General features: G+C 43.2%; 6 protein-coding genes across 25 annotated transcripts in view; 1 reads left to right on the forward strand and 5 right to left on the reverse strand.

Moving 5' to 3' along the window:
• Window positions 1–489: 489 nt before the first annotated feature.
• Window positions 490–2,668, reverse strand: LOC6619059 (organic cation transporter protein). The gene is made up of 6 exons (XM_002043264.2): window positions 2,490–2,668; window positions 2,118–2,274; window positions 1,790–2,048; window positions 1,319–1,730; window positions 751–1,257; window positions 490–692 (listed from the first exon to the last, which is right to left on the reverse strand). The coding sequence occupies exons 1-6, from the start codon at window positions 2,630–2,632 to the stop codon at window positions 554–556; spliced, it is 1,617 nt and encodes a 538-aa protein (XP_002043300.1). The 5' UTR covers window positions 2,633–2,668; the 3' UTR covers window positions 490–553.
• Window positions 2,669–3,561: 893 nt separating this feature from the next.
• On the reverse strand, window positions 3,562–5,651 carry LOC6619060 (organic cation transporter protein). Its single transcript, XM_002043265.2, has 6 exons — window positions 5,467–5,651; window positions 5,178–5,313; window positions 4,849–5,107; window positions 4,379–4,790; window positions 3,817–4,323; window positions 3,562–3,754 (listed from the first exon to the last, which is right to left on the reverse strand). Exons 1-6 carry the CDS (start codon window positions 5,607–5,609, stop codon window positions 3,610–3,612), a joined length of 1,602 nt encoding a protein of 533 aa, XP_002043301.2. The 5' UTR covers window positions 5,610–5,651; the 3' UTR covers window positions 3,562–3,609.
• Window positions 5,652–6,415: 764 nt separating this feature from the next.
• Window positions 6,416–9,640, reverse strand: LOC6619061 (organic cation transporter-like protein). Of its 3 annotated transcripts, none has more exons than XM_032722093.1 (6): window positions 9,543–9,640; window positions 8,701–9,128; window positions 8,241–8,641; window positions 7,622–8,027; window positions 7,322–7,557; window positions 6,416–7,064 (listed from the first exon to the last, which is right to left on the reverse strand). In XM_032722093.1, exons 2-6 carry the CDS (start codon window positions 8,844–8,846, stop codon window positions 6,631–6,633), a joined length of 1,623 nt encoding a protein of 540 aa, XP_032577984.1. In that variant the 5' UTR covers window positions 8,847–9,128; window positions 9,543–9,640; the 3' UTR covers window positions 6,416–6,630. The 3 variants fall into 3 exon arrangements, with proteins under 3 accessions (XP_032577984.1, XP_032577983.1, XP_002043302.1); XM_032722092.1 differs by having other exon boundaries at window positions 8,701–9,183; window positions 9,543–9,639; XM_002043266.2 differs by lacking the exon at window positions 9,543–9,640 and having other exon boundaries at window positions 8,701–9,527.
• Window positions 9,641–9,975: 335 nt separating this feature from the next.
• LOC6619062 (organic cation transporter-like protein) lies at window positions 9,976–12,314 on the reverse strand. Its single transcript, XM_002043267.2, has 6 exons — window positions 12,106–12,314; window positions 11,862–12,048; window positions 11,542–11,800; window positions 11,064–11,481; window positions 10,500–11,006; window positions 9,976–10,440 (listed from the first exon to the last, which is right to left on the reverse strand). Exons 1-6 carry the CDS (start codon window positions 12,246–12,248, stop codon window positions 10,329–10,331), a joined length of 1,626 nt encoding a protein of 541 aa, XP_002043303.1. The 5' UTR covers window positions 12,249–12,314; the 3' UTR covers window positions 9,976–10,328.
• Window positions 12,315–13,945: 1,631 nt separating this feature from the next.
• LOC6619063 (larval cuticle protein A1A) lies at window positions 13,946–15,465 on the forward strand. Its single transcript, XM_002043268.2, has 2 exons — window positions 13,946–14,090; window positions 14,367–15,465. Exons 1-2 carry the CDS (start codon window positions 14,082–14,084, stop codon window positions 15,093–15,095), a joined length of 738 nt encoding a protein of 245 aa, XP_002043304.1. The 5' UTR covers window positions 13,946–14,081; the 3' UTR covers window positions 15,096–15,465.
• A 1,047-nt stretch (window positions 15,466–16,512) lies between these two features.
• Window positions 16,513–24,235, reverse strand: part of LOC6619064 (dystrophin) — a 134,762-nt gene continuing 127,039 nt past the window's right edge. For 6 of the 18 annotated variants that reach the window (XM_032720616.1, XM_032720621.1, XM_032720620.1 and 3 more), the window contains 9 exons: window positions 22,428–22,687; window positions 22,166–22,366; window positions 21,914–22,047; window positions 21,490–21,848; window positions 20,796–21,179; window positions 20,605–20,725; window positions 20,071–20,501; window positions 19,708–20,008; window positions 18,174–18,331 (listed from right to left, as the gene is read on the reverse strand). In XM_032720616.1, the coding sequence (XP_032576507.1) occupies window positions 18,174–18,331; window positions 19,708–20,008; window positions 20,071–20,501; window positions 20,605–20,725; window positions 20,796–21,179; window positions 21,490–21,848; window positions 21,914–22,047; window positions 22,166–22,366; window positions 22,428–22,687 (2,349 nt within the window). The other 12 variants (XM_032720611.1, XM_032720610.1, XM_032720609.1 and 9 more) reach the window with 5 other exon arrangements.

The raw sequence follows: 24,235 nt of genomic DNA on the forward strand, positions 1-24,235 counted from the left end.
TTATGACGGATTAACCGCTGCCGAGCTGTAAGTCACGCCTGAAATGGAGTCTTTTTTAATGGGGGGATTTGCCGGATATACGGATTCGTTGTTTGTGGCTGGACACTTTAATGGCTTCTCGTTTAGAGATATAGATTATATATAGTATAGATTACAGGTCTACTTCTCACAGGCGCCAAACAAAGCCATTCCAGAATGCCATTAAACTTCGCTTATCTCACCGGCTAGTAAAAGTTCCGGAACCATCGGCGTGATGTATTTAAATCATGTCGTAGACAAAAGCTAATTAAGTTTAAACGAACCGAATAGGAGAGTAACTGGGCACTATGCAACTTAATAAATGTCTGAGCCTAGGATTAAAATATCTGAGTTCTATAGATGCGGTCAGTATATGATGAAATCAGATACTTTTAGTATTATCATAGGCAATAAAACTTGGGATTATAGTCTTAGTAACCACCCATACAACTTAAGATACCAGTAAACATGTTTTGTTGTTACTCTGTGTTCTTTGGCATTAGCATTTATTATATTCTTAATACATTTACTATAACTACTTTGTAATTTCGTTGGCTGACTCCAACTGAGATTCGGATTTATTCGACTGCCGTTTGCGTGAAAAGCAAGGGAAAAAGTACCATTTCTCGCCCTTGGCGAATATCTCGCCCTCCTCTAGAGTTTGTGGGAGTTGCCTGCAGGATAAAATAATTATTGTATATAGCTAAATGGATTAATTAATCGAAAACCCACTTGTGCAAAGTTTCTGGAAGAGTTAGGCACAAACAAGCGCCAATAATGAGGAGGAAGCTGATCAAGAGTGAGGGCAATGGCTTGTAGAAAGTTCCCAAGTAGATGATGTAGGAGCTGAAGAACGCGAAGGCATTGCCCACCACATGTATGTTGGCCACTCCTCGTCCTCGTACACTAGTAGGAATAATCTCTGCCGCGTACTGGGCCTCCGCATCGTAGGCAACAACCGCTCCGAATCTTGCCAAGCACACCATTAATCCCAGGAGTACGGAGTAGTTCGTTGGATCTAGAGTGCCAACCAGGTAACCGGTGGTGGCCGTGATGAAGGCACCAACAAGAAGCGAGGCGCAGGCCATACCCTTTCGCCCGATTTTGTTTTGGAACAGGATAATGGTTAGACCACCAGGAAGGACGACGAATCCTGAGTAGGAGAAGAGCTTGAAAGGCGATATGCCCACGCCTTCAACATTGCGACTCAGGATGTCGAATGCAATTGTAATGATCATTCTGAAATAATATAATTAAAGTTCTAACATGTTCAAAATATCTCAGTATTATTGTAACTCACGATTTGATCAAAAGAATAATTGTGAACTTTCTCAGTCTTGGAGTCCTCAACATACCCATGAAGGTATCTGAGGATTTCTTTTGGGCACTGTTCAACTTCTCTCGATAATGTTTGATGAACTCATCGAAAACAGAGTCGTCTACTTGACGTCCATTGAATTTGGCAACACTTTTGAGGTTGTTAACTGCCTTGTCGAATTTTCCCTTTGTTAGTAGCCACTCGACGCTTTCGTGAAGGAATAATGGGAAAATTAGCATTCCGAGAGCTGGAAGGGATGCCGACCATAGGTAACTGCGCCAGTTGCCCAGCCAAATTGCTATCCAAGGCGAGATCATAAGGCCAACTGAGTAGAAAACACCCAATATGATATTCAGACCAAAGGTGCGGTGTTGTGGGCTCAAGTACTCGAACACTGCAATAATATGGGTTTGAATATAGTGTATAAAACTTAAATATTTATTATAAACTTACCCAAAATGTACATCAGGACATACTGTGTATCCATAGAGAGACCAGATATAAAACGGGTGAACGAGAACATAGGCAGACTGCCCACGAAGGAGGTAAAGAAATCCCCAGAGGCTCCTGTCAAGGTCGACAGAACGCAGGCAGGGAGACGTCCTATGCGATCGGCCAAGTATCCGAAGAATGTACTTCCCAGGGCGGATCCAATGAAGAAGAAGGACTGACCCACCGCCAGTTTGTAGGCATCGTCGCATACCCACTCGAGCTGTGTTCAATATTTCGGACGAGAGTGTTGATTATAAAATGGGGTTTCTACTTTTGGGCTGAAGCATACCTCTGTGGTGACACTCTCGTAGTTGCTTTCCTTATCGAAGTCCCAGGAGGTGCATTTGTAATCCCGAAAAGAGGTCCTATCGACATCATACTGAATGACACTGCAGGACAGCCGATCAGTGAAATTCTGTGAATATTCTTCCACTGGCGCAGAGCATCTAAAATATAAAGATGGGAAACATTTAAGGTGAGCATATTTCGTTTATTGTGAATTTAGATGTGGTCTTGATTTTTTTAGATTAATTGGATTGGATTAACTCATTCGAGAAATTACATTTGAAATATCTATTACCACAATTGACAAATTTCAAATATTTATTAAGGATTAACTTTTAAAATAAAATTTCGTTAAGTTTTATATTGAAATGCCTACCTGTGCGAGGGCGTGAAGCTGATCAGAGTCTGCGAAAAGTAGTGCAGCGAGGACACTATATTAGTGTATCCATAGAGTCCAAGGAGTAGGATTTGATAGGGGCCGAAGTTTCCGCACTTCTCCAGGACACGCTGAAGATCCATTTCGGCACAAGAAACCGCCCTGATCGCAGACCACCGACTGATGCCAGCGAAGGGTGCGAGCAGCTGGTATATACACCATTCCGGCACCTGGATATGTTGCTAATACTCTGCAAACACATAATATCTGCTGCTAGTTTATCTCACACCGGGGCATGAGGAAGAAACAGAGCTTGCGAACCATTTCCGACGTCTGGCGTCTGTTTGGCGTGTGGAGAGATTCTTTCTAGACCCATGGGCCGAGTATTAATGTGACGCCCGCACAACATAAGTTTGGGCTTACTTTTATCTCCATGGGTGTGTTGGGGTCCAGTAAAATAGAGCTGTCTGGCAAATAGAAACAGGGTAATCTGCGCAAACAAAGTCTCGTTGGTATCATAAAAATGTTCTGTTGAAAAGCAAACAGATAATTTGGAAACATCAATTTAAATATGCATAAGATCCGACTTATTACATTCTGACTACTCGCACCTGTTCATATTTATAAACTAACTGCTGAACTTGAGCGGGCTTAAGACAACAGAGTAACATTAGACAGGGTGCTAGACACTAATAATAAAAATTTTGTACTGAGTATTTAAGCTAAAACGTGTGGTGTGACTTGTTTATATAGCAACGCTATGAAGTCGTAAAATTTAAGTAATCACTTTCTATACAACGTGATTTATTTGGAATTTTATGGCTTTTTGTTGTAATGTTTCCGGAACTACGAAAAGTCTGAAAGAAGCTAATTAAGTGTAGACAGGCCAGATAAAAATGCATTATGAGAAATAAATGTCTGGGCCTGGGATAACAAAGACGTCAGTTCTAGAAATGAAACCAGAATATGGTGAAATTGGTAGCGTTTATGAGTGTCCGAAACCATATAACTAGTAATTCGTGTCCAAACAGAACTTGTCTAGAATTGCCCATATAACTAAGAGCCCAGTAAACATGTTTTGAAGTGACTTGTAATCTGTATTTGTATTTTGTATAAAAACTTATAACTTATTTGTAATTCCGCCGGATGACTCCAATTGAGACGCAGACTTCTGAGATTTCTGTCGGCGTGAAAAGCAAGGAAAGTAGTACCATTTCTCGCCTTTCGCAAACATTTCGCCCTCCTCTAGATTCTGGGGAAGATTTCTGCCAAGAAAATATTATAAATATTTAAATATTTTGATGTATTCGGAATGAAGAAGACTTACTTGTGCAAAGTCTCGGGTAGAGCCAGGCACAAACAAGCGCCGATTAGCAGAATGAAACTGATCATTAGAGATGGCAGTGGCTTGTAGAAAGTTCCCAAGTAGATGATGTAGGAGCTGAAGAACGCAAAGGCATTGCCCACCACATGGATGTTGGCCACTCCTCGTCCTTTCACACTGGTTGGAATAATTTCAGCTGCATACTGGGCCTCAGCATCGTAGGCCACCACTGCGCCATATCTTCCCAGACTGACCATGAATCCCAAAAGGACAGAGTAGTCTTCTGGATCCAAGGTGGCCACTAAGTAGCCAGTAGCCGCCGTGATTATGGCACCCACGAACAGGGAGGCGCATGCCATGCCCTTTCGCCCGATTTTGTTCTGGAATAGGATAATGGTAAGGCCGGCAGGCAGGTAACAAAATCCAGAGTAGGAGAAGAGCTTGAATGGCGATATGCCCACGCCTTCAACATTGCGACTCAGGATGTCGAATGCAATTGTAATGATCATTCTGAAATAAGATAAAAGATGGCTTAACTTATTGAATATATCTCATTTTAACTCACGATTTGATCAATAGAATAATGGTGAACTTTCTCAGTCTTGGAGTCCTCAACATACCCATAAAGGTATCCGAAGTTTTATTCTGTGAGTTGTTTAGCTTTTCGCGGTAATGCTTAATGAACTCATCGAAAACAGAGTCATCAACTTGGCGTCCATTAAACTTGGCGACACCTCGAAGACTTTTTTCTGCCTTTTCGAATTTTCCCTTTGTCAGCAGCCACTCCGCGCTTTCGTGGAGAAACACTGGGAATAGTAGCATTCCCAGCGCTGGAAGTGATGCAGCCCAGAGGTAATGCCGCCAGTTAGTCACCCAAATAGCTATCCACGGGGATATCATTAGCCCAACGCAGTAGAAGACGCCCAGGATGATGTTTAGGCCGAAGGTGCGGTGTTGTGGACTCAAGTACTCGAAAACTGTAAAAAGGGTAGAGTTTTTCTGAACTACTTATGAAAATTGTTTGAATGTACATACCCAAAATGTACATCAGGACATACTGGGTGTCCATAGACAGACCGGATATAAACCGGGTGAACGAGAACCAGGGCAAACTTTCCACGAAGGAGGTAAAGAAATCCCCAGAGGCTCCTGTCAAGGTCGACAGAACGCAGGCAGGGAGACGTCCTATGCGATCGGCCAAGTATCCGAAGAATATACTCCCCAGGGCGGATCCAATGAAGAAGAAGGACTGACCCACCGCCAGTTTGTAGGCATCGTCGCAGACCCATTTGTGCTGTGTTCAATATTTCGGACGGGTGTGTTTGTTTAAAAAATCAGTTTTATACTTTTGGGCTGAAGCATACCTCTGTAGTGACACTCTCGTAGTCGCTTTCTCTTTCAAAATCCCAGGAGGTACACTTGAATTCTACATCGAACTGTACGATACTGCAGGACAGCAGGGAAGTGGAATTTGGTTGATAGTCTTTTGGCTGAGAACATCTAAAACGGTAGGAATTTTGTATTATAAATTTCTTGAATGGAACCTTATTTAAATAAAAGTGGCATGATCTTTTCAAATTGAATATTTTAAAAGTGTATTACCCATCTCATTAATACATTTCATGTTTTTTTAATCACAAATATCCCTCTCACCTGTGCGATGGCGTGAAACTAATGATGGTCTGCGAAAAGTAGTGCAGCGAAGACACAATGTTTGTGTATCCAAAAAGTCCCAGAAGGAGGATTTGATAGGGGCCAAAGTTGCCGCATTTCTCCAGGACACTCTGGAGATCCATTTCGGCACACGGAACCGCTGCAATCGCGAATCATCAACTGATGTCGACAAAGTAGAACAGCAGGTGGTATATAACCGATTCTGGGTGCAGGCTATAATGCGCTAATACAGTGCAAACAAGGGTAATCTGTTGCTATTTGTTTATCTCCCTTGGGGCATTAGGAAAAGAAAGAAAGCGTTTGAACAACTTCCGACGACTGACTTCTGTTTGGATGCGGAGAGTATCGTTTGAGACTCATGGAATCGTAGGGTGAAGGGTATACTAGATTCATGGAAAATCATATATACTTCTGATCCGGATCACTAGCCGAGTCCAACTGGTTAGGCCCTTCTTTACGTCTGCCCGTATGAAGGCCGTGATCTTGGGAACAGCAAAACCTAGAAAGTTGACATCATGCATCCAGCTCCTAGTGACGCCAAGTTTGTTCCAAGTCTTTGCCACGCCTGCAATCCGCAAAGAACAGTCACGAAAACAAATTTGTCCTTCGCTTCACTAGCTGAGTATCTGTTAGTCGAGAAAATCGAACTTAGCGTTCTCTCTTTTTACTAATGCGACGCCCGCAAGAGCATAACAAAGCAGTCTTTTATCTTTATGGTAGGTTTACAATTCAAATAGATTTAATTCTTGCAAATAGAAACAGTTAAGACCGATTAAACAATGTCGCGTCGGTATTACACAAATTCACAGTTTAGAAAACGCCACTTGAATTGTCTATACCGTTTATTTAATAAATGGCAAACTGATATTAAAAAAAGTGATTAAACTTTAGATATTAATATTAAATATAAAATAAAAATCATATCTTCTTCCTAAGTATTTAGTAATATATTCATTTATTGTTTAATCACTTTTTACGGAAGAAGTTTTTAGTGTACACATTTGAAAAACTTATTCTACAAATACAGTCTAATTTTTGATACCGCTGCTTGTACTACAAACTATTACACTTTAGTGGATTCTACGGACAACTACAACTGCAGTAAAAACACCCAAACGAGTTCCACAATCTAAACATATTTACTCAAAAGTAGACGGCCGATTCCGTTGATTGCGAGTACATCTTGGCGTTTTGGATGTCCAGTGTGACGGCTGATTGAGTGCGTCCCTCCAGAAAACTGAAGGTGTACCAGCGATCGTTCTTTCCGAAATTCTCGCCATCTTCCAGAGAAGTGGGCAATGTCCGGTGAAGCGTTTCCGGCAGCAGGAGGCAGAGACACGCCCCCAGCAAGGAAAGCACGCCCAAGATAATCTCCGGCAGCGGCGAGAAGACGCTCCTCGTGAACAGGATGTACGCACTGAAGAAGGTGAAGGCATAGCCGGCTACGTGGACTGCTGCAACTCCTTGTCCGCGAACGCAGGTGGGGATCAGTTCGGTGGCATATTGTGCTCCTGAATTGTAGGCCACCGTCACTCCAAAGCGACCAACTACGGACAGGCTTACCAGCAAAGTGGTGGCTAAAAGGATGCAAGTTTGTGATTTGTTATCATTATATTTAAATAGGGGTTTGGGAATAAAAATGCAATATTAAATACAGATTTAAGCACTACATTTTTATGCTTCACAGCTCGTTTTATGTTTCTTTATGAAATACGTGAGCATTTTTCTGTAAGCTGCTGAAATATCCACACAATTATCTATTTAATGGTAATCGTACCATTCACTGTCAAAAGTCAACTTAAAATTGATCCCCAGTTGATTGTGTTGAACTCACTCTTATCCGATGCAGAGGCGGCGAAGATGATGCCTCCGGTGACCGAGATGAAAATGCCACTGAGCAGCAGAGAGGCGGACGCCATCGCCTTCCGACCGATGCGATCTTGGAGGGCGATGATGAGCAGACACGCCGGCAGAATGGCGGTGGCGCTCAGCGAGAACATCACAAATGGCGAAATGCCAAGGCCCTGAACGTTGCGAGAAACCGCATCGTAGCAGAGGGTGATGACCATGCTGCGCGTGGGTGTTGAAAATTAGTAAAAATCAAAACCATAAGCTCACTCTTTTAACCACTCACGATTTGAAGAAGAGGATGAGGGTATGGCGACGGAGCCGTGGCGTTTGGAACAGGTCAAGTAGATGGGGTGACGCCTTCTGGTTTTGCTGAATGCACTGGCACTCCTCGATGAACTCCGCGTAGGCACTCTCCTCCACGTGCCGTCCATTTATCCTGGCCACCCGTTTCAGGCAGACAACGGCGCTGTCGTACTTCTGCTTGGAAATCAGCCACTGAATGCTTTCTGGCACAATGAGGTAGAAAAGCGGCACCACCAGCAGGGGCAAGGAGGTGGTCAGTAGGAATCCCCGCCAGCTGCGCATGAGCACGGCGATCCAGGGAGCCGCCATCGAGCCTAGACAGTAGAAAAATCCAATGCAGATGCTCAGGCCAAGGGTGCGCACGGATGGCCGCATGTACTCCATAACTAAGTTGGGTATAAGAAGTATTGAATTATATTTCAACAAGATAGAACGCTATTATCGAGTGCCGTGACCCCTTTGTCAGTTAATGGAATTGAAATGAAACTGCTCCTGCACGCGGAAATTGAATATTTAGCATCTAAGGAGACGGCTGTTTTCTGAGGCAGGAATACTTCCTTCAAGGAATCTGCGAGTAACTAGTATAAAAATGTTCTCACCCAAAATGTACATCATCACAAAGTTGCTATCCGTAGCAATGCCGGAAATCATGCGAAACATACAGAAGAGCGTGACATTGGTGCTCCATATGGTCAGTAGATTGCCTGTCATAGCAATCAGGTTGGCCACGATCAGAATGGGCAGACGTCCAACCACATCCGCTAGGTAGCCCAGAACCATAGAGCCCACCACAGAGCCAACAAAGAACATGGACTGGCCGAGCGTGAGTTTCCAGGCGTCGGCGCACACCCAATCCATTTCGCTGGGAAAGCTCTGGTAGCCCATATATAGCTCATAGTTATAGCTGTAGCAGGTATTAGGAGTGCTCATATTCCGGTTCAACGGCAGGCAGCTCGACTCAACTGGCGACTCAATGCTGGCGGGCAAACCATCTGCACACCTGGGCGTATGAGCAATGCGTTAAGTATACGACGTGGTGAACAGCGGACCTATACGCACCAGTATTTGGGAACGAAGCTGATGATGGTTTGGGAGTAGTAGTGCAGGGCTGAAAGAACGTTGATCACACAGAAGAGCAGCAGCATTATCATCTGCAGACGGCTGAAGTCGCCGCACTTCTCCAGGATCTTGTCCACCTCCAACATTGTGATCCCTTCCACTCGCACCACTTGAATCCAGTCACGTTTCTATCCGGGAATTGAGATGAGCCTGCGAACGACGACACGGCTCCGACTCATCTCCACGACTGCATATGCGACTGGCCTAATTGGCTGCGTTCTCCCTCTTAATTCCCTCTTAATTTCCAAAACCAATTAGTGCGCTCAGCGATTCTTCCCAGAACGAGATCAGAAATAATTCGTGTGGATTATGTTTGACAGCTGCGGTCTTTCGTCAGATGTTGTGTAATTCTGCTGGAGCACTGAAAACTACAAGGAACACAAATCGTGCGGTAGGTCGTAAGTCGCAGTTGTTTCCATAGCCCTTCAAATTAAATTATAGATAGTTTTTCGGGCAATTTTTAAATTTTGTGGCAACCAAAATGGAGTTGATCAAATATGGAAGAAAAAACACAAGGTAAGAACATAATTTAAAACATTAGAAATGCAATAACAGAACTTGCAATTTGCTGCAGTCAATTTTAGTGTATTCACTGTCACATCTTATTTAAAAAAATGTTAGGCTCCAGCACGGCGAGCATTTTATATTTTATTTAAATCCCTTGGATTTAGATTGCTAGCAGATGCTCGTTGAGAAATTCCTAATTAAATTTAAGATAAGAAACAGACGTATGGCTGCATCCAACACAGCCTGTCACAATAGAACTTTATGTAGTCACTGACCGAGAATTGCGCGTGTCAGGCGAAATTGCGATGTCAACCGCACGGAACGAAAGTAAAGTTTGATGTGGGGCTTTCGATTGCCTGCAGTCGCATTTTCGTGAAACGAAATTGTCAAATACACGAAAGAAAGCTGTATGAAAATGTATAGATCGCTGGTTACCTATTACTATGTACTTGGAAATGTATACTATCTCAAAGATATCGTTATAAGCTGTTTTTATTAATATAATTTTATTAGCATTTGAGTGTCCCACGCATACTACCGGTAAAAAGTATGTGTTACGACGAATTATTTTTAAATCTTAGGCCTTTGTTATTGCTGAATACCATGATGAGGAGATAAGTATAGATTTTTGGGGTCGGTGATTGCAAACATGCAATGCTGTTTATTTACAGATATTATAGCTACGATTAAATTCGTGACGTCAAAAAGTCAGAGCTGCTTAAATTGTAAGCAGATAGGCGATTTGTATATCGAATCTATACTAAATCTAAACAAATTCACAATTTTGGGCAACTAAATACTTAAAAAATAAATGACAAACTCTATAGTTTGTTGTGTGTTTTTTAACTCAGGAATTCGCTGTCAATCATTCTTTTTATTTGAATTTTATGGCGTATAATCATCGTGCATATAATTAATCTGCTTTGATGATTTACGACAAACTTATAACTTTTAAATATACTAATTTAATCAGTCTTCGTGGAGGTTACTTTAAATCGAATGACAACGACAAACTAAGTCTCAGTGTTCTCAGCCAGAGGTTCACTTTAATTTGTCTTCAATTATACACTTTCAGTCGTAACATTTTTATCTTTTCTTGAAAAACAAGGAAAGTAGAGGAAGCTCTCGTTCAAGGCAAACTTTTCTCCATCCGCCAAGGTTTCGGGCAACTTCCTGATAGGAAACGACCCAATAAATAATTTGTTATTTCAGTTTCAGTGAAATATACTAACTTGTTTAAGGTCTCCGGTAATGTGAGACAAAGTCCAGCTCCGAAGAACATCAGGCAACTAATGAAGATCGAGGGGAGAGGCTTGTAGAACTGGGCCAGATAAATCACATAGAAGGCCAGTGAGCTGGATGCCAATCCAATGACATGGATGTTGGACACCGCCTGTCCACGCACACTGGTCGGAATGATTTCCGCCGCATACTGGATTTCCGCATCGTAGGAAACGGTGGCTCCAAAGCGTCCCAGAGCCACCATGATAGCCAACAGCAGGGCGTTCTCCGTGGGATCCAAGTGGGCTATCATGAAACCCGTCGCCGTGGTAATTAGTCCACCCACAAAAAGAGCGGTGCACGCCATGCCCTTGCGTCCGATCTTGTTCTGCAACAAGAGGATAGCCACTCCCGCTGGAAGGTATACAATCGATGTGAAGGAGAAGAGCTTAAAGGGCGATGAACCTAAGCCCTCCATATTCCGGTTAATCACATCGCAGGAGAGGGTTATGATGACACTACAACCGAAAGGAGACATTATGTAATGCACTAAGATCTAAAAGTAATGAACTTACGACTTCACGAGCAATGTCAAAGTGAATCGACGCAACCGAGGGGTCAAAAACATGGCTAAGAAAGTGTCCTCGTGACTATTGAACTTGTATTCCTGGATTTCCCTTTCCCGATAGTATTTAACAAACTTGTCGAAAACGGACTCCTCCACCTGTCGCCTATTGAACTTGGCCACTTTCTTTAGACAGAACACCGCCTCGTCGTACTTCCTTTTGGTCAAAAGCCACTGAGCACTTTCGCAGATCAGGAATGGATATATAAGGACGCCCAGTGCTGGAAGAGATGCCAGCCAGAGGTAGCGACGCCAATTACCAATCCAAATGGCGGCCCAGGGCGAGGTCATCAGTCCGAAGCAGTAGAATACAGCCAAGATGATGTTGAGGCCAAAGGTACGGCTCTTGGGGCTTAAGTACTCAAAGACTGACGATATTAGGAAGATAGATTAATTTAACCTTATATTTTGATTTAAAGTTACATTACCCAATATGTACATTAGGTAGTACATGGTATCCGTGGATAATCCCGACATAAATCTGGAAAAGGCGAACCAGGGCAGCGTGTGTACAAAGGAGGTGGTAAAGTCACCAGTGGCACCGCACAAGGTGGCCATCAGCAGTGAAGGCAGACGACCTATCTGATCCGACAGATAGCCAAAGATTATGGTGCCCACTACTGAGCCCATGAAGAAGAAGGATTGGCCCACCGCTGGATGATGCGATTTGTCACAGACCCATTTGAGCTGAAGGGTTTCTTTACAATATTATAAAGTTTCTCAGCAACATTTTTCAATGGCTTTATACCTCGGTGGTAATGCTTTCGTAGCCGCTTTCCCTGTTGAAAATCCAATTCCTGCACTTTCGGTCCGCAGCTACAACACCTGAGCCGTTGACTACGCCCAAAAGAGGCGTGCAGGATGAGGCGGATATGTTTTCATATACTGAGCGAATCCCTTCCACACTGAGACCCTTAAGGTCAGCATGGGAGCACCTGTATAAGAAAGATCAGATGTTACATGGTGCGGACCCATTTTGTGATTCCACCCACCAATGCTCTGGTGTGAAGGTGATGAGGGTCTGCGAAAAGTAGTGCAGTGATCCAAGAATATTTGTGTAGCCGTACAGCAGAAGGATCATCACCTGGAACCTTCCATAGTTTCCACACTTATCCAGAACCTGACTGAAATCCATCAGACGTTGTTTCGATGACTAAAAACTTTCCAAGCGACTGACTACTTCCAACTCCCTTTGAGAACTGACCAGAAGCTAAATCAAACTGCGCTGGGAATAGCCATAAATTTATCTTTAGCGGCTTTAGGCAATATGTTTCATAAAGCTAAAACAGCTGGATGGGTTTTAAAATTACAGATATGCCGTCGAATGTTTTGCCAGCTGTGGGCCCTGTAATTGGTAAAATATCTGCAGGAGATGTCACATCTATCGCGCAAGTTTTTGTCGAAGCAAAACTTTTGCAATTAAAATACCTAGATACCAATATTGTGCTTAACTAATCCATTATTGACTGGATTTCTCAGTCTTCAGTCTTCTTGGCAACTTTGTAGCATTAGCCTGCCATTCTTGTATTGATAAATTGCTTTGATCTTCTGGCTAAAAATAGTTAAAACAGCTGACATCGACTGACCCGTCGGTTGACACGACTTTGATTCTTTGTTATAGTTAGTTGTCGCATAAACAAGCCCGATGGTAACAGCAAGGGTAAGACAATGCATGCAGATGTCAATAGTTTTCCAGATGCCAGATACAAATTTGCAGCCATAAATTAAGCTCACAAAACGGTAAACATGGGAATTGTCGCAGACACTTGGCCGTTAGAGGCTGGAAAGGGTATTTTTGGCTAATCAGGCACTATTAGGAACTAGCTGCAAAATTTTTGGATCTTCCAAAATATATCTCAAGTTCATCTTTGATTATATGTTATGTAACTGATCAGTTTTCCTATTACAAAGTGTCCTATCATAGTCAGTTTTCAACAGTCACGCTACGTAGCAACCATTTAAGAGGAAGATCAACCAGAAAACCAGTCTTCAGCTAAAGGATCAATCATGAGTAACCTTATATAGTCGTCATGCCACTTTTTGAAGGGTATTATTAATGACATTATTTGCCTAGACTGCAAGTGGTTGTTTGGCCTGGTCTGTGGGCCAGACTAATGTGCCGACAGCAGCGCGTTGACCTTTTGCTTTATTAGGCGGTTGTGGCGACTGGCTGCCCCTGTTTCCGCCCCTTCTCCGGCGAGCCTCTGGCTTTTGGGCCCACTCCAGGCACTCTTAATTCAATTGTGGACCACCTGACCTTTTGCGCATGCGCTGCAACTGCCATTTCATATGGAACCTCAACATCGCCCGGTGCAGCTTGTTCTTCTCAGCTAATTACGCGGCAGCCAAATGCAGCATATCCTAACATCCAGCCAATGTTAATGTAACATTTCAATTGTGTGCGGCCAAATAAATTTTCACATAATTGCCAAAGTCGGTGTCCAAGCGGGGATCGAAAAGCGAATCGAAACCGAATCGTAAACGTCGCAAAAGTGAAAGGGCAAAGCTCGGGTTGGCTTGGCTCCGGGGTCTGGGGACCCTTTAAATGGTTTAGCGGAAGAATAACCTTTCTAAGTCGACACGATAACTGCGCCAAAGTTGAAGCCAGGCACACGATTTGCCGCCAGGTGGGCAAGAGTCAATCCCCGGCCCCGTGCCACCACAGTACTGGTCCGCGCCATGTGCTTGATCGCTGGCCCAAGACACCGAAGACTCCGTCTGGCCGGGTCTCTCTTGATCTGAAATTAGTTTATTGCCTCGACTGCGCCATGTGAAGCAGGCGACATTTGCCGCCGTTTGCCAGTATAAATGGCCAGAACTCCCAGCGAACGCTTGCAGTTTTGGTTACTTCTTCTAGCGCGATCGTCGTCGAAGCCAACGATACTCCGGCCACTCTTTACGTGTGGTGTCTGCTGAGTCTGTGACAACTGTGAGCGAGTGGAAAGGATACCCCTGCAAGGACATCGTTATGCTGAAGGTGTGAAAACAAAGGATACCAAAGTGCTCTTAATTCTCAAGGGGAATGCAAAGATACATTAACCAAGTGTTTCTATTACTAAAAGATTATGTTCTACTCATAGAAAGACACTCGGTTAAAATCTTAAACATGTTAAAAGTCCGTCGAATATTCCAAATTAATATTAAGTTTAATTGTGCCAGAAGTTATAACTCAAAGCAATTCTCCCCTGTCCCCTATTACATAAATTTTATTTAAATTTAATCATTTTCAACATTTTCTTTTTAATTTTTTTAGATTTCCCTGCTGAGCGCCGTGCTGGGAATCGCCTATGCGGGCGTGATTGGACCCGGACCATACTATGGCGGTCCAGCTGGTCCCGGACCTCTGCACCATTATGGAGGATATGCCCCGCAGCATGGGCCCCTGCCAGGTCCCTATGTGGCGCCCAAACCGGCTGCTCCCGAACCCTACGATCCCGACCCGAAGTATTCCTTTGGCTACGACATCCAGGATGGGTATACTGGTGACCTGAAGTCACAGCACGAGACGCGCCACGGAGATGTGGTTAAGGGCAGCTACTCTGTTGTGGATCCGGATGGAACCAAACGCACCGTTGACTACACAGCGGATCCCCATCACGGATTTAATGCGGTGGTTCGCAAGGAGCCGCTGGCCTACAAGGCACCCGCGCACCTGGCACCAGTCGTCGCACCTGCACCCGCTCCAGTTCCAGCTCATTACGGCCCGGCCCCGGCTCCCCCACTTCCGCCGGTGCCCAAGGCTCCTCTGCTTTCGTATCCTCTTGCCTTGGGACCGTACCACCGGGGTGCTCCTGCTCCTGCACCTGGTCCCGCTCCCGCTCCTGCTCCAGCTCCGGTGTCTGTGCCAGTGGCTACTCCAGTCCTGCCCTCCGCCCACTTCCATGCCGCCTATCCCGCCCTGGCCCACAGCCCCTATGTCCACTATCCGGCTCCAGGTCCGGCCCCCGCTCCAGTGGACCCCCATGCCTACTACCATCACTGAGGGACCAAGGTTCTCAACTATCTGATCTGATTTGATTTGACTTCATCTATCGCACGCAGCTTACACTGACCCAAAACTGAAACTCCGGCTATATCTGTGCCAAACGCTGTACTCTCAATCTCTTATTCTGTGTTCTTCGAGGGATTTGATACCGATCCAACATGTAGATTGATTCTAAGTTACCCCTAGCCCATGTACACGTCTTTAAGAATATGTTGTTGAATGGTTAGTCTAGGAAATAAAACGAGAATTGAAAAACCTAACAGATCTGTTTGCGACCTTCCCTAGAAACTATTTGTCGAAGCCAAGCAGAAGAAAGGAGTCCCACAAAAAGTGTTTAAATAAATTAAAAAACCACGTTTTAACGCAATTGATGAGTGTTTTATTTATTGTATCAACTTTTCGCAATGGTTCATATATGTATATGTTATATGATATCATATGTGGCATATCTCATATGTATAATTTCTGATTATGTATAAATATGTATATGTGTGTTGTATATAAACGTTTCGAGTATGTCACCGTATGTTATAAATAAGTTTATTACAATGCATAATGTGTTATTTATTAATGTATTATGTTTAATAAGTTCTATGAGCTACCATTCGTAGAACATACTGAAATGTTTTCGATATCGATATAAATTTATGTACTCCTCAGCCGACTTCAAAAGTTCATCAGTGTGCAGAGTGCGTTTTGGTCTCGCTGCACTCGATTAGGTATACAATTTAAATACGATTATAGTCCTTAGTTTTGTAATAAACGGTATCAAAAGATAGGTACAATTGAGTCATGCCTGCTACCACTAAATTAATTTCGAAGCTTCTATTCCAACAAAAACGATTAGTTGCCAAGCTCGGGGCTTTGTGTCTATAATTATCCGTCTGATTGATTTGATGTGTACGATTATTTAAACTAAGGGTCTTTAGGCTGATATACCATACAAAAGTGCTGTGCTCTAGAGGCCTTTACAGTTGGACACAATTTCGCTAAGTAATCTGCTTAGAATAAGAGACTAATATACGGTGTACATACCGCTAATATAAATAAGCGGCTAATATAGCTCACAGTATTCCTCGACAATTGTATAATATTTAATTCATAATTTCTTCGTTGATTGTTTGGCTTCGTCTCGGACTTCTCCGTCCGATTTCCTCATCGGTTCACGCGTTAGGTAAAAATCTATTGTAGACAACCACTGGATGATGAAGACTATTTCGGGATATGCTTGAATTGCGTTGCTTGATATCAGTTGTCGGTATAAAATTGTGGACAAACAAATGGCAGCTTTGGCTATTCTCAACTCAGATCTCAGTTACTAGACTTGATGCTTTTAAACTCGTCCTCGACTACGTACTCCTAGAGATGGCTTTACCCATATAAAGTTTATATATTCGCCGTTGAATGGGATATGTTTCACTAATGATTAGATAGTTGACTTAAGCATTTTTGTTTCGATTTTGGTTCATTTGTTTATAACTTGAAACGGAGGGTTTTCTTTTATTAAACTTGATTGGTTATTGGTAGGACATCTTTTCCACACTACGTTTCGGTTTCGGTTTGGGTTAGAAAAATACTCATAGTTGGGACATTTTACTACACAGAAGTGGTTGAATAATTTGCTAACTGCATTTTGTTGATAGCTATATCTCTTTATATAATTCTTTCTATATATAGTATAGTCGTGTTGCATTATTTACTAAGTGCCCGAAAATTCTAGTGAAAAGTGAACCTAGCTTAGATAATTTAAACTGATAGATGAGAAACATAAATAATAGCAGTTTCTAAAAATGTTTCCATATTGTCCTTATTTTCGTTCCTAATTTTTGTATAATTTCGTTAACTAAAGGTGGAATTTCAGAGGAAATAAACTAAAGACTTTCATGTCAATATATAGCTAATATCTGATATATCTATAAATATTTATCGATCTGTGGCATATCTAGGTTAAAACTTTACTCTCTTTTGGATATATATTTTGCTTATGTTGATGTGAGTATTGTACGATATTGGGTATCAAGTTATAGACATCTATATGTATCGATTCGATTAGTTCTTTGAGATATTTAGGTATTTTAAAGCAGTTTTCAATATCATTTGATTCGTAAGTATATCTGAGTTATCCAAGTGTAATTTGACTAGTTTCATTGGAATGTTGTGGATTACCTAATATATTTGAGGGTTCTGGTAGTGGATAAGATTCGATTCGATTTGATTAAGTAGATAGAAAAGGTGGTCCATTTAGTGATCGTATTCGTCAGCATATGATTAGGTTTATGAAGGTCTTGTTGTCTACCAACCGAAAACAAAATAAAAGTATAAAGACGGTGATATTTAATAATAGTTCTTTAATTAAAAACATTGCAGCACACTTTCAGTTAGCACAGATATTAATATTAAATAATATTAAGAAATAATACACAAGAAATCGGAATAAATAAGGATACAAATTAAAACTGATTGCATGTTTCGAAATTTACATTTAAAACACTTATTGTATAAGCTTTAAAATGATATGAAAGCTAACCAAAAACTGTTAGCTGGTTTTTCTTGTATCTTTGAAATTGATTTGTTTCCTATCAGTTTTTTGAAAAAAGTGCGAGTTATAACAATTTTTCATGTACTAGCAAATTATGATTATGTTTCATTTATGATATAGTTGTTTCTTTTTTATTATATCATAGGATGTAAGTATGTGTGGGAGTTACAGCTTATCTAATCTTTAAATCATTTCTGCATTATTTCCAGCTTTCAATATGTCTCACTTACTTATGCTTCGATATTTGTATATAATATATATAGATTTGTATCTTTCATAACTACTAAAAAGTGTTCTCAGCTTACTCGAAGCTCTTCTTGAAATTCTTTTCCATCTGATTCTTCGCAATAATGTATAAATATATGTACCACAATAGTTATATGGATCTATCTTTAGGTGTTTAGGTATGATTATTTAGAATGTTTTGCAGGCCAGCCAATTGGATTTCCTCACATGCATTTAATTCTTTTGGATTCTTATACTGTTTCATTGTTTTGTTTCATAGTTGAATGCCATGCAATTAAGTATCGAAGGTGTTATTTTTGCAGCTCCACGCAGGTCTTCTCCGTGGTTGCCGTGGTCGTCGTCGTCGTCGTGGTGTTCGTAGTGTTGCTGCTCGACGAGTCCTCCAGATCATCGTTGATGCACTCCAATTCCTGCTCTGTGATTACGGTCACCAGGCCGCTTGAGTTCTCTGCGGATAATAGATACAAAATCGCGATTAGAAAATCTGGCATATAAGTATATTTTTAATTCTCTGAAATGGTAAGATGACAACACTAATCGTTGCATTACCGCTTTAATCCAACACATTCTAGGCAAGATCTGCATGGCGATTTGGGGTAGTGGAAAGAGAGCAGAGCAAGAGAAATAATCGAGATTAGTATTTATAGTGGAAACTTGCATTCCAATAAGGTTGTACAGAGAAAGCGACATCAACACAAACAACACAAGCAATTCGAAAATGAAATCAAAATCCAGTGCCCTAAAGTAGGCACCGCAAACGAAAACCAAACTCAACACAAGCTGAACAGAGGTGGTCGGAAAATTGAGCCGGCTACAAAAGGTGACAGTGACTGCCATTAATATCCGCACCATTCAAGTGCTGCTGGTGCTGCTGTTGCATGAGACTGGAGTGCGGGGGCGGCGGTGGACGTCCGTCGTCGCCCAGATATCCGCCCGATGTCTGCATGCCGCCGGAAATGTCCATTCCGCCATTGCCTATCATCAGGCTCCTTTGTTGCTGCGGATGCTGCTGCTGCAACTGCTGCTGTTGGTGCAACGCATTCAGGGCTCCGCTGAGCTGGTGCTGATGATGCTTCGCCGCCAAGCTCGCCAGCTGGGCGTGCTGTTGCTGCATCTCGCTGTTCATGCCCGGCAGCATAATTCCCTCTGCGAGTGTGTTTGCGGTTTCAGTTTCGATGGAGTTTTCATTGAGGGGGTGGGTGTACATTAGAGTGGGTGAGCGGGCGGAATGGGAGCAGAACAGACAAGAACAGCACACAATTAGAGGTTAGTTCGCAGAATGGCCCCTTTGTTAATGCTAGTGGGCGACGTTGTCACTCACTGTTAGTCCGAGCACCCAACAACTCGAAAAGTTCCCCCATCGGTATCGTTTCTGTCGCCCGTCTTATTTGGGTGCCATTAAGTTAAGCCCTCTCCCAGACCTTAAAATTTATCTACCTAACAGTTCCTAAATGTGACGTATACATGTAAGCCTAAGCTTTACAAATTAGTTAAATATTCTAAGAATTTGCTCGAATAAATTATATCATTATCACTGATTTCACTTCTCAGTATACTTCCCATGCTATTATGATGGCTTTAAGATTTCAATTGAAAAAAAAAATAATGAAAAATACTTCAAACCTGACAGTTTACATGTATAACTCCCCTTAAGGCTGTTTCTTTTAATTTATAATTTGAGAAAGGAAAATACGATAAAATAAGGTTCTAAGGTAGGTTTCTTTGTTAGACCAAATAAGATCCTGATTATTATTACCCATTAATTGCCACACAAAGAGAAACTCAATCATTTTGAGTTGAGACTAGGTAACCCCACCCACTCACTTGAGTTGTGCTCGTAGTGGCCATTCTGTTGGTTCATCTTTGCCGGTGAGTCCGTGTTCAATTGCGAGGCGGTCACCGACCGGGTCTGGAGGGTGTTGGGTTTGGAGTTCAACGCGGAGCCGGGGGCGCTGGGCAGACCGCTGCTGGTGGCGCTACTACCGCCGCCATTGGGTTCATCGAGAAGTTGGCGTAGTCGCTGCAACTGGGCTTCCAGTTGCCGATTGTGATCCTCCAGGATTTGCATACGCGCCTCGAGGCGTCCCTTGTGCTGGCGCAGCAGCTTCGCTTCCGCCATCATGTCCTGCAAAATGAATTAGGGGAAAGTAATAAAAGGAAACCATAAAATGAAGTCCAAATTCTCACCTGGCCCTGCTCGCCCTGGCCAGAAAGACCAGTCATGCTAGAACTGGAGTGTTGCATGCCATTGGAGTCCTCGGGCAAGCCGCTCTGCTCCTTGCTGCACAATTGCTGGTACTCCGCCTGCAGGTTGGCGTTCTCCTCCTCCAAATCGCGGATGATCGCCTCCAGTTCCTCCCGCTGCTCGGCATCCATGGCGGCCATTACTTGGACAGGCGACTTGGGCGCACTTCCATTCGAAGTTCCGGGCAGAGCCTGGCAATACTGAGCGATCAGTTGGTGCTCGTCATCACTGTCCGGCGTGGAATTTGAGCCTGTTCCGCCGTACTCCACCTGAGCCAGTCGTGAGGCGTACATCTCCAAGCGGGAGTGCATGTCGTTCTGCAGCTGGTGGGTTGTGTGCTGCGGACTGGGCGCCGGACTCTCCAGTGCATCACCTTGATTTGGGAATATTTAAAGTTTTATTTATAAAAAAATAGTCTCTTGGTGCAAACTTTTAATTAAAATTGATTCATAACGTTCTTAAGTTTGGAAACTCACCCTCCAAAACACTCTGAACGGGCAGGTATCCCACTCTTGGATGCTTCTTGAAGTATTTGCGACTCTTGAATTTGTTCTTCAGGGCGCGTGTAAAGTCACGAACGTCCTCGGTGGATGTGGTCTGTGAAAAGCCAAGAGATTAGTTAAAATAGAACAACGCAATTTAGACAATGCAAGAGAATTTTACTCACAGTGGTGCAGTACTCGTGCATGGGATGCGTGAGCTTGTGGTTCTTGGCGTTGCGGCCGAAGAAGAAACACTTTTGGCACATGTCGAAGTTGAAGCACTTGAGGCATCTGTAGCGGAAGCCCACGATCGGGTACTCCTTGCAGATGTTGCACTTGGCCTGGTGCTTGGCCGCCTCCGCCGCCGCCAGGCGATGGAGCACCGGAAGCCACACGAGGCTCTGCGGTTCGTGCTGCAGCCAGCCAAGGAAGTGCTGCAGTTCGATGGAGATGTCCTGGTTGCCATCGATGGCCTCCTGAGAGATGCCAGCCTGCTCCAGGCAGGATCTCACTGAGGGCTCAATGTTGGAGCCACCGAAAGCGGCTACTTCACCTAGTTGGCGGGGTACCTAAAAATTTTAAGTGGTGCTTTATTTTCCATTCTTTAATGCAACTAATACGGCTTATTGGATGAGTAAATTGGTTTATGTTTCATAAATTTAAACCGCTATAAGCGACAAGTAGTGCTTGTAAAAATAAATTTTAATTTGCAGTGATATAATAGTCCAATTAACTTTATTTAATCATAATAAATTATTTTATTTCTGCAATAACTAATCACCTGTCGAAATTAGTAATTACAATTTATTATCGGGTATGAAAAGTTATTTTGTTATTAATTTTAATTTTAATGGTATAATGACATCACAACTAACTCACCTGAATGCAATCGTGCAGCAGGAGCCCCAGTCGCCTCTGATCCGCTCGTCGGTCAGTGTCTGCAACCAGGCGGAACAGATAGCGATACTTCTCCTCCAGGTGACCCCTGCAGAGGAGGACCAGTCCGACCTTGAAGCTGAGGACGCGGATTTGGCCGGTCCTCTGTGAGTCGTAGACATTCAGGATCCAGTTGATGGCCAGGTCCAGCATTAGCGTCAAATCAATTTTATCGATTGTCACGTAGAGCGAATGCAGCACCGTGGTCATGTCGGGTATGTCGATCAGCTTGTCGTTTTGGGCACGCAGGCCATGTCGATCGAAGGACTCGCAGGCGGTGGACATGCTAATCCTGTCGAGAGCTGTTATGGAGATGGCAAAATTGAGTTACTGTCAATCCAAACCAAGTGCTTCAGAGTTAGCTCACCCAATCGCTTCTGAACAGATCGCAGTTTCATGGCCGTTCTGTAGGCGGAAAAGCGTATCTCGTTGAGATCTGCCAAGCCCTTCATCAGCTCAATCATCTCCGGATGGTCCCAGTGCGTCGTCTCACGTTCGTGGCTATAGAAGAGAGTCATTAGGTTATCACTGCTTTATCACATTTAAAATTGGCAGTAGTGATTTAGCATGAGAGCTTGTATCCCTTGGTACCACGAAATATATTTTTCCCTATACTCACTCGATATAGTAAGGCACATTGGCGGCTGTGGTGGCCCGCTCCCATGGCGGCTTCACGCTCTGGCCGAGATTGGGCAGGGGTCCAATGGTGCCGCTGTTCGATGTCGTGCGTCCGTCGTCGCCGTTCTCGTGCGTCTGCTGGGCTCCAGCCTGACAAAGGACCTTCTGGCGCTCGTCCATCGCAATTTTCAGGAGTTTCATGCTATCGTAGTTTAAACATCCCAGTAAGTGAATTGTAATAATAATCCCAGAGCTAAACTCACCGTGTGTTCAAGTCCTCCAGCTTAGAGAGGCAGGGTGTGGGCACCAGGACCTGATTGGCGGTGAAGAAGGACTGCTGCTCGTTGCAGTCATCCAGAAGCGCACTGGCCGTCGTCATCTTGTCCATCAGGCGCTGCAACTGTTGCATCTGCTCATTGGCCTCGCCCACGGAGGAGGGTGGCAGCCAGGAGGTTTTTGTCTGCTCGGCAAGGGCAACGCGGGAGCTGAGATCCTCCAGGATCTTTTGGAACTGACGCATTTTCTGTAAGCACAAACCAAAACAGGGAAATTAATGTAATGTGAATATGCTGATTGAAGAAATGATAGGAGCTGCATTACATAATAAGCCATATTGTTATGCCTCATCCTTTATACAATATTCCCTTTGTGCCTAACGGCTTACCTTTCACTGGATAGGAAAATGCATTTATTGTTTCCACCACACCACAAACACTTTTTATTGCCTACTTGCAGGCGCCTTTCTCAACTTTAATTTAATTATGATTATGAGCTTAGTTGAGCTCACGTTGCAGTTACGGCTTATTATGCCCATCCTAAGGGGATTAAAATGTTGGCCCAGACTTGCCGGAGAGCATAAGAACTAATGCCAATCAGTTCCGGTTAGTGTACATGGTTGGTATATTAAAGCGGATTAGTTAGCCAGTCCGATTATCCGCTCTGCTTTACGTGCATACTGATGTCATGTTGTTCTTAAGGAATGCATGATAGGTTTAAGTAATCTACTTTTACAAAGCAAAGCAATTTAAGTAATTTTTAAGACTATCATGTTTTTTTTTTAAGCTTTATTTTCTTATATTTAGGCAAGTATCTGAGAATCAGATACAGCTGTTCCCTAGCAGCTGTTAAAGCAGCTTGTGCTTTAACGTTTATGTCCTTTGTATGCACTGGATCGCCGAAAAGTCCCTGCACGTAGCTCCTGCTCCTTTTCCACTCACCCGACTTTCCGCTGCGCCAATTTGGCGCTTTTGTAACTCTAAACTGGAAAAGGCAGGAGCAACAGGAGGAGAAAGGAGCAACATCTGCGCACGTTTCATTTGGCCCATTTTCGCTCGCCCGCTCCCTCGAGAAAATTTTCGCTTTTCAATTTTTACCTTGACACCCCATTTCCCACTTCCCATTTTCCGTTCCCCATTGCCACTTCCCGGCATTTTCCATTTCCATAACCCGGCAACAGAAACTTTCATTGCCTGCCGTTTTGCATGCAACAAGCAAAATGCATTTACCTTGGCAAAGCAAAAGTTTCAGCACCCCGCAAGAAGAACGAAGTCCTGGACCAACCCAGAACTTCAGCCCACCCACTCCGCCTCCTTGTTCGTTTTCTTCATTATTTCATTTAGTTTTCCCAGGATCCCTCAACTCTCTTTTCGGATCCCGCCTCCTCCATTCCGGCTTCTGTGTAGTTTTTTAATTTAGTTTTCTTGAAGTTTGTGTTTTTGATTTGGAACTTTATCCTTAGCTTTTCCAGCCTTTAACTCTTTGTGGCTCCCGGGGCAAGTTTATGCCCCATAATGCACTTGCACAGGCAGTTGTCCATGTGTTTGGCTGGGCGCACCCATGCATTTTTTATTCTTCTACTGCAGCTCTTGTTTGTGGCATTTCCCGGGGCAATTGTTGCTCTGCCTTTAAAGCTAAACTAAGTAAATAACATCCTCTATTTCGGGGCATTATTGGAGCAGATAAAGTGGATTTAAAAGAAGCAGTCTTGTGCAATTTTGTAGATACTTTGGAAATGCCTTGGAAGGCTTTTCAAAATTAACAAATATATTTTTATTATCTATATATATTTATA

Source organism: Drosophila sechellia, chromosome 3R (assembly GCF_004382195.2).
Source record: "Drosophila sechellia strain sech25 chromosome 3R, ASM438219v1, whole genome shotgun sequence".
NCBI lineage: Eukaryota > Metazoa > Arthropoda > Insecta > Diptera > Drosophilidae > Drosophila > Drosophila sechellia.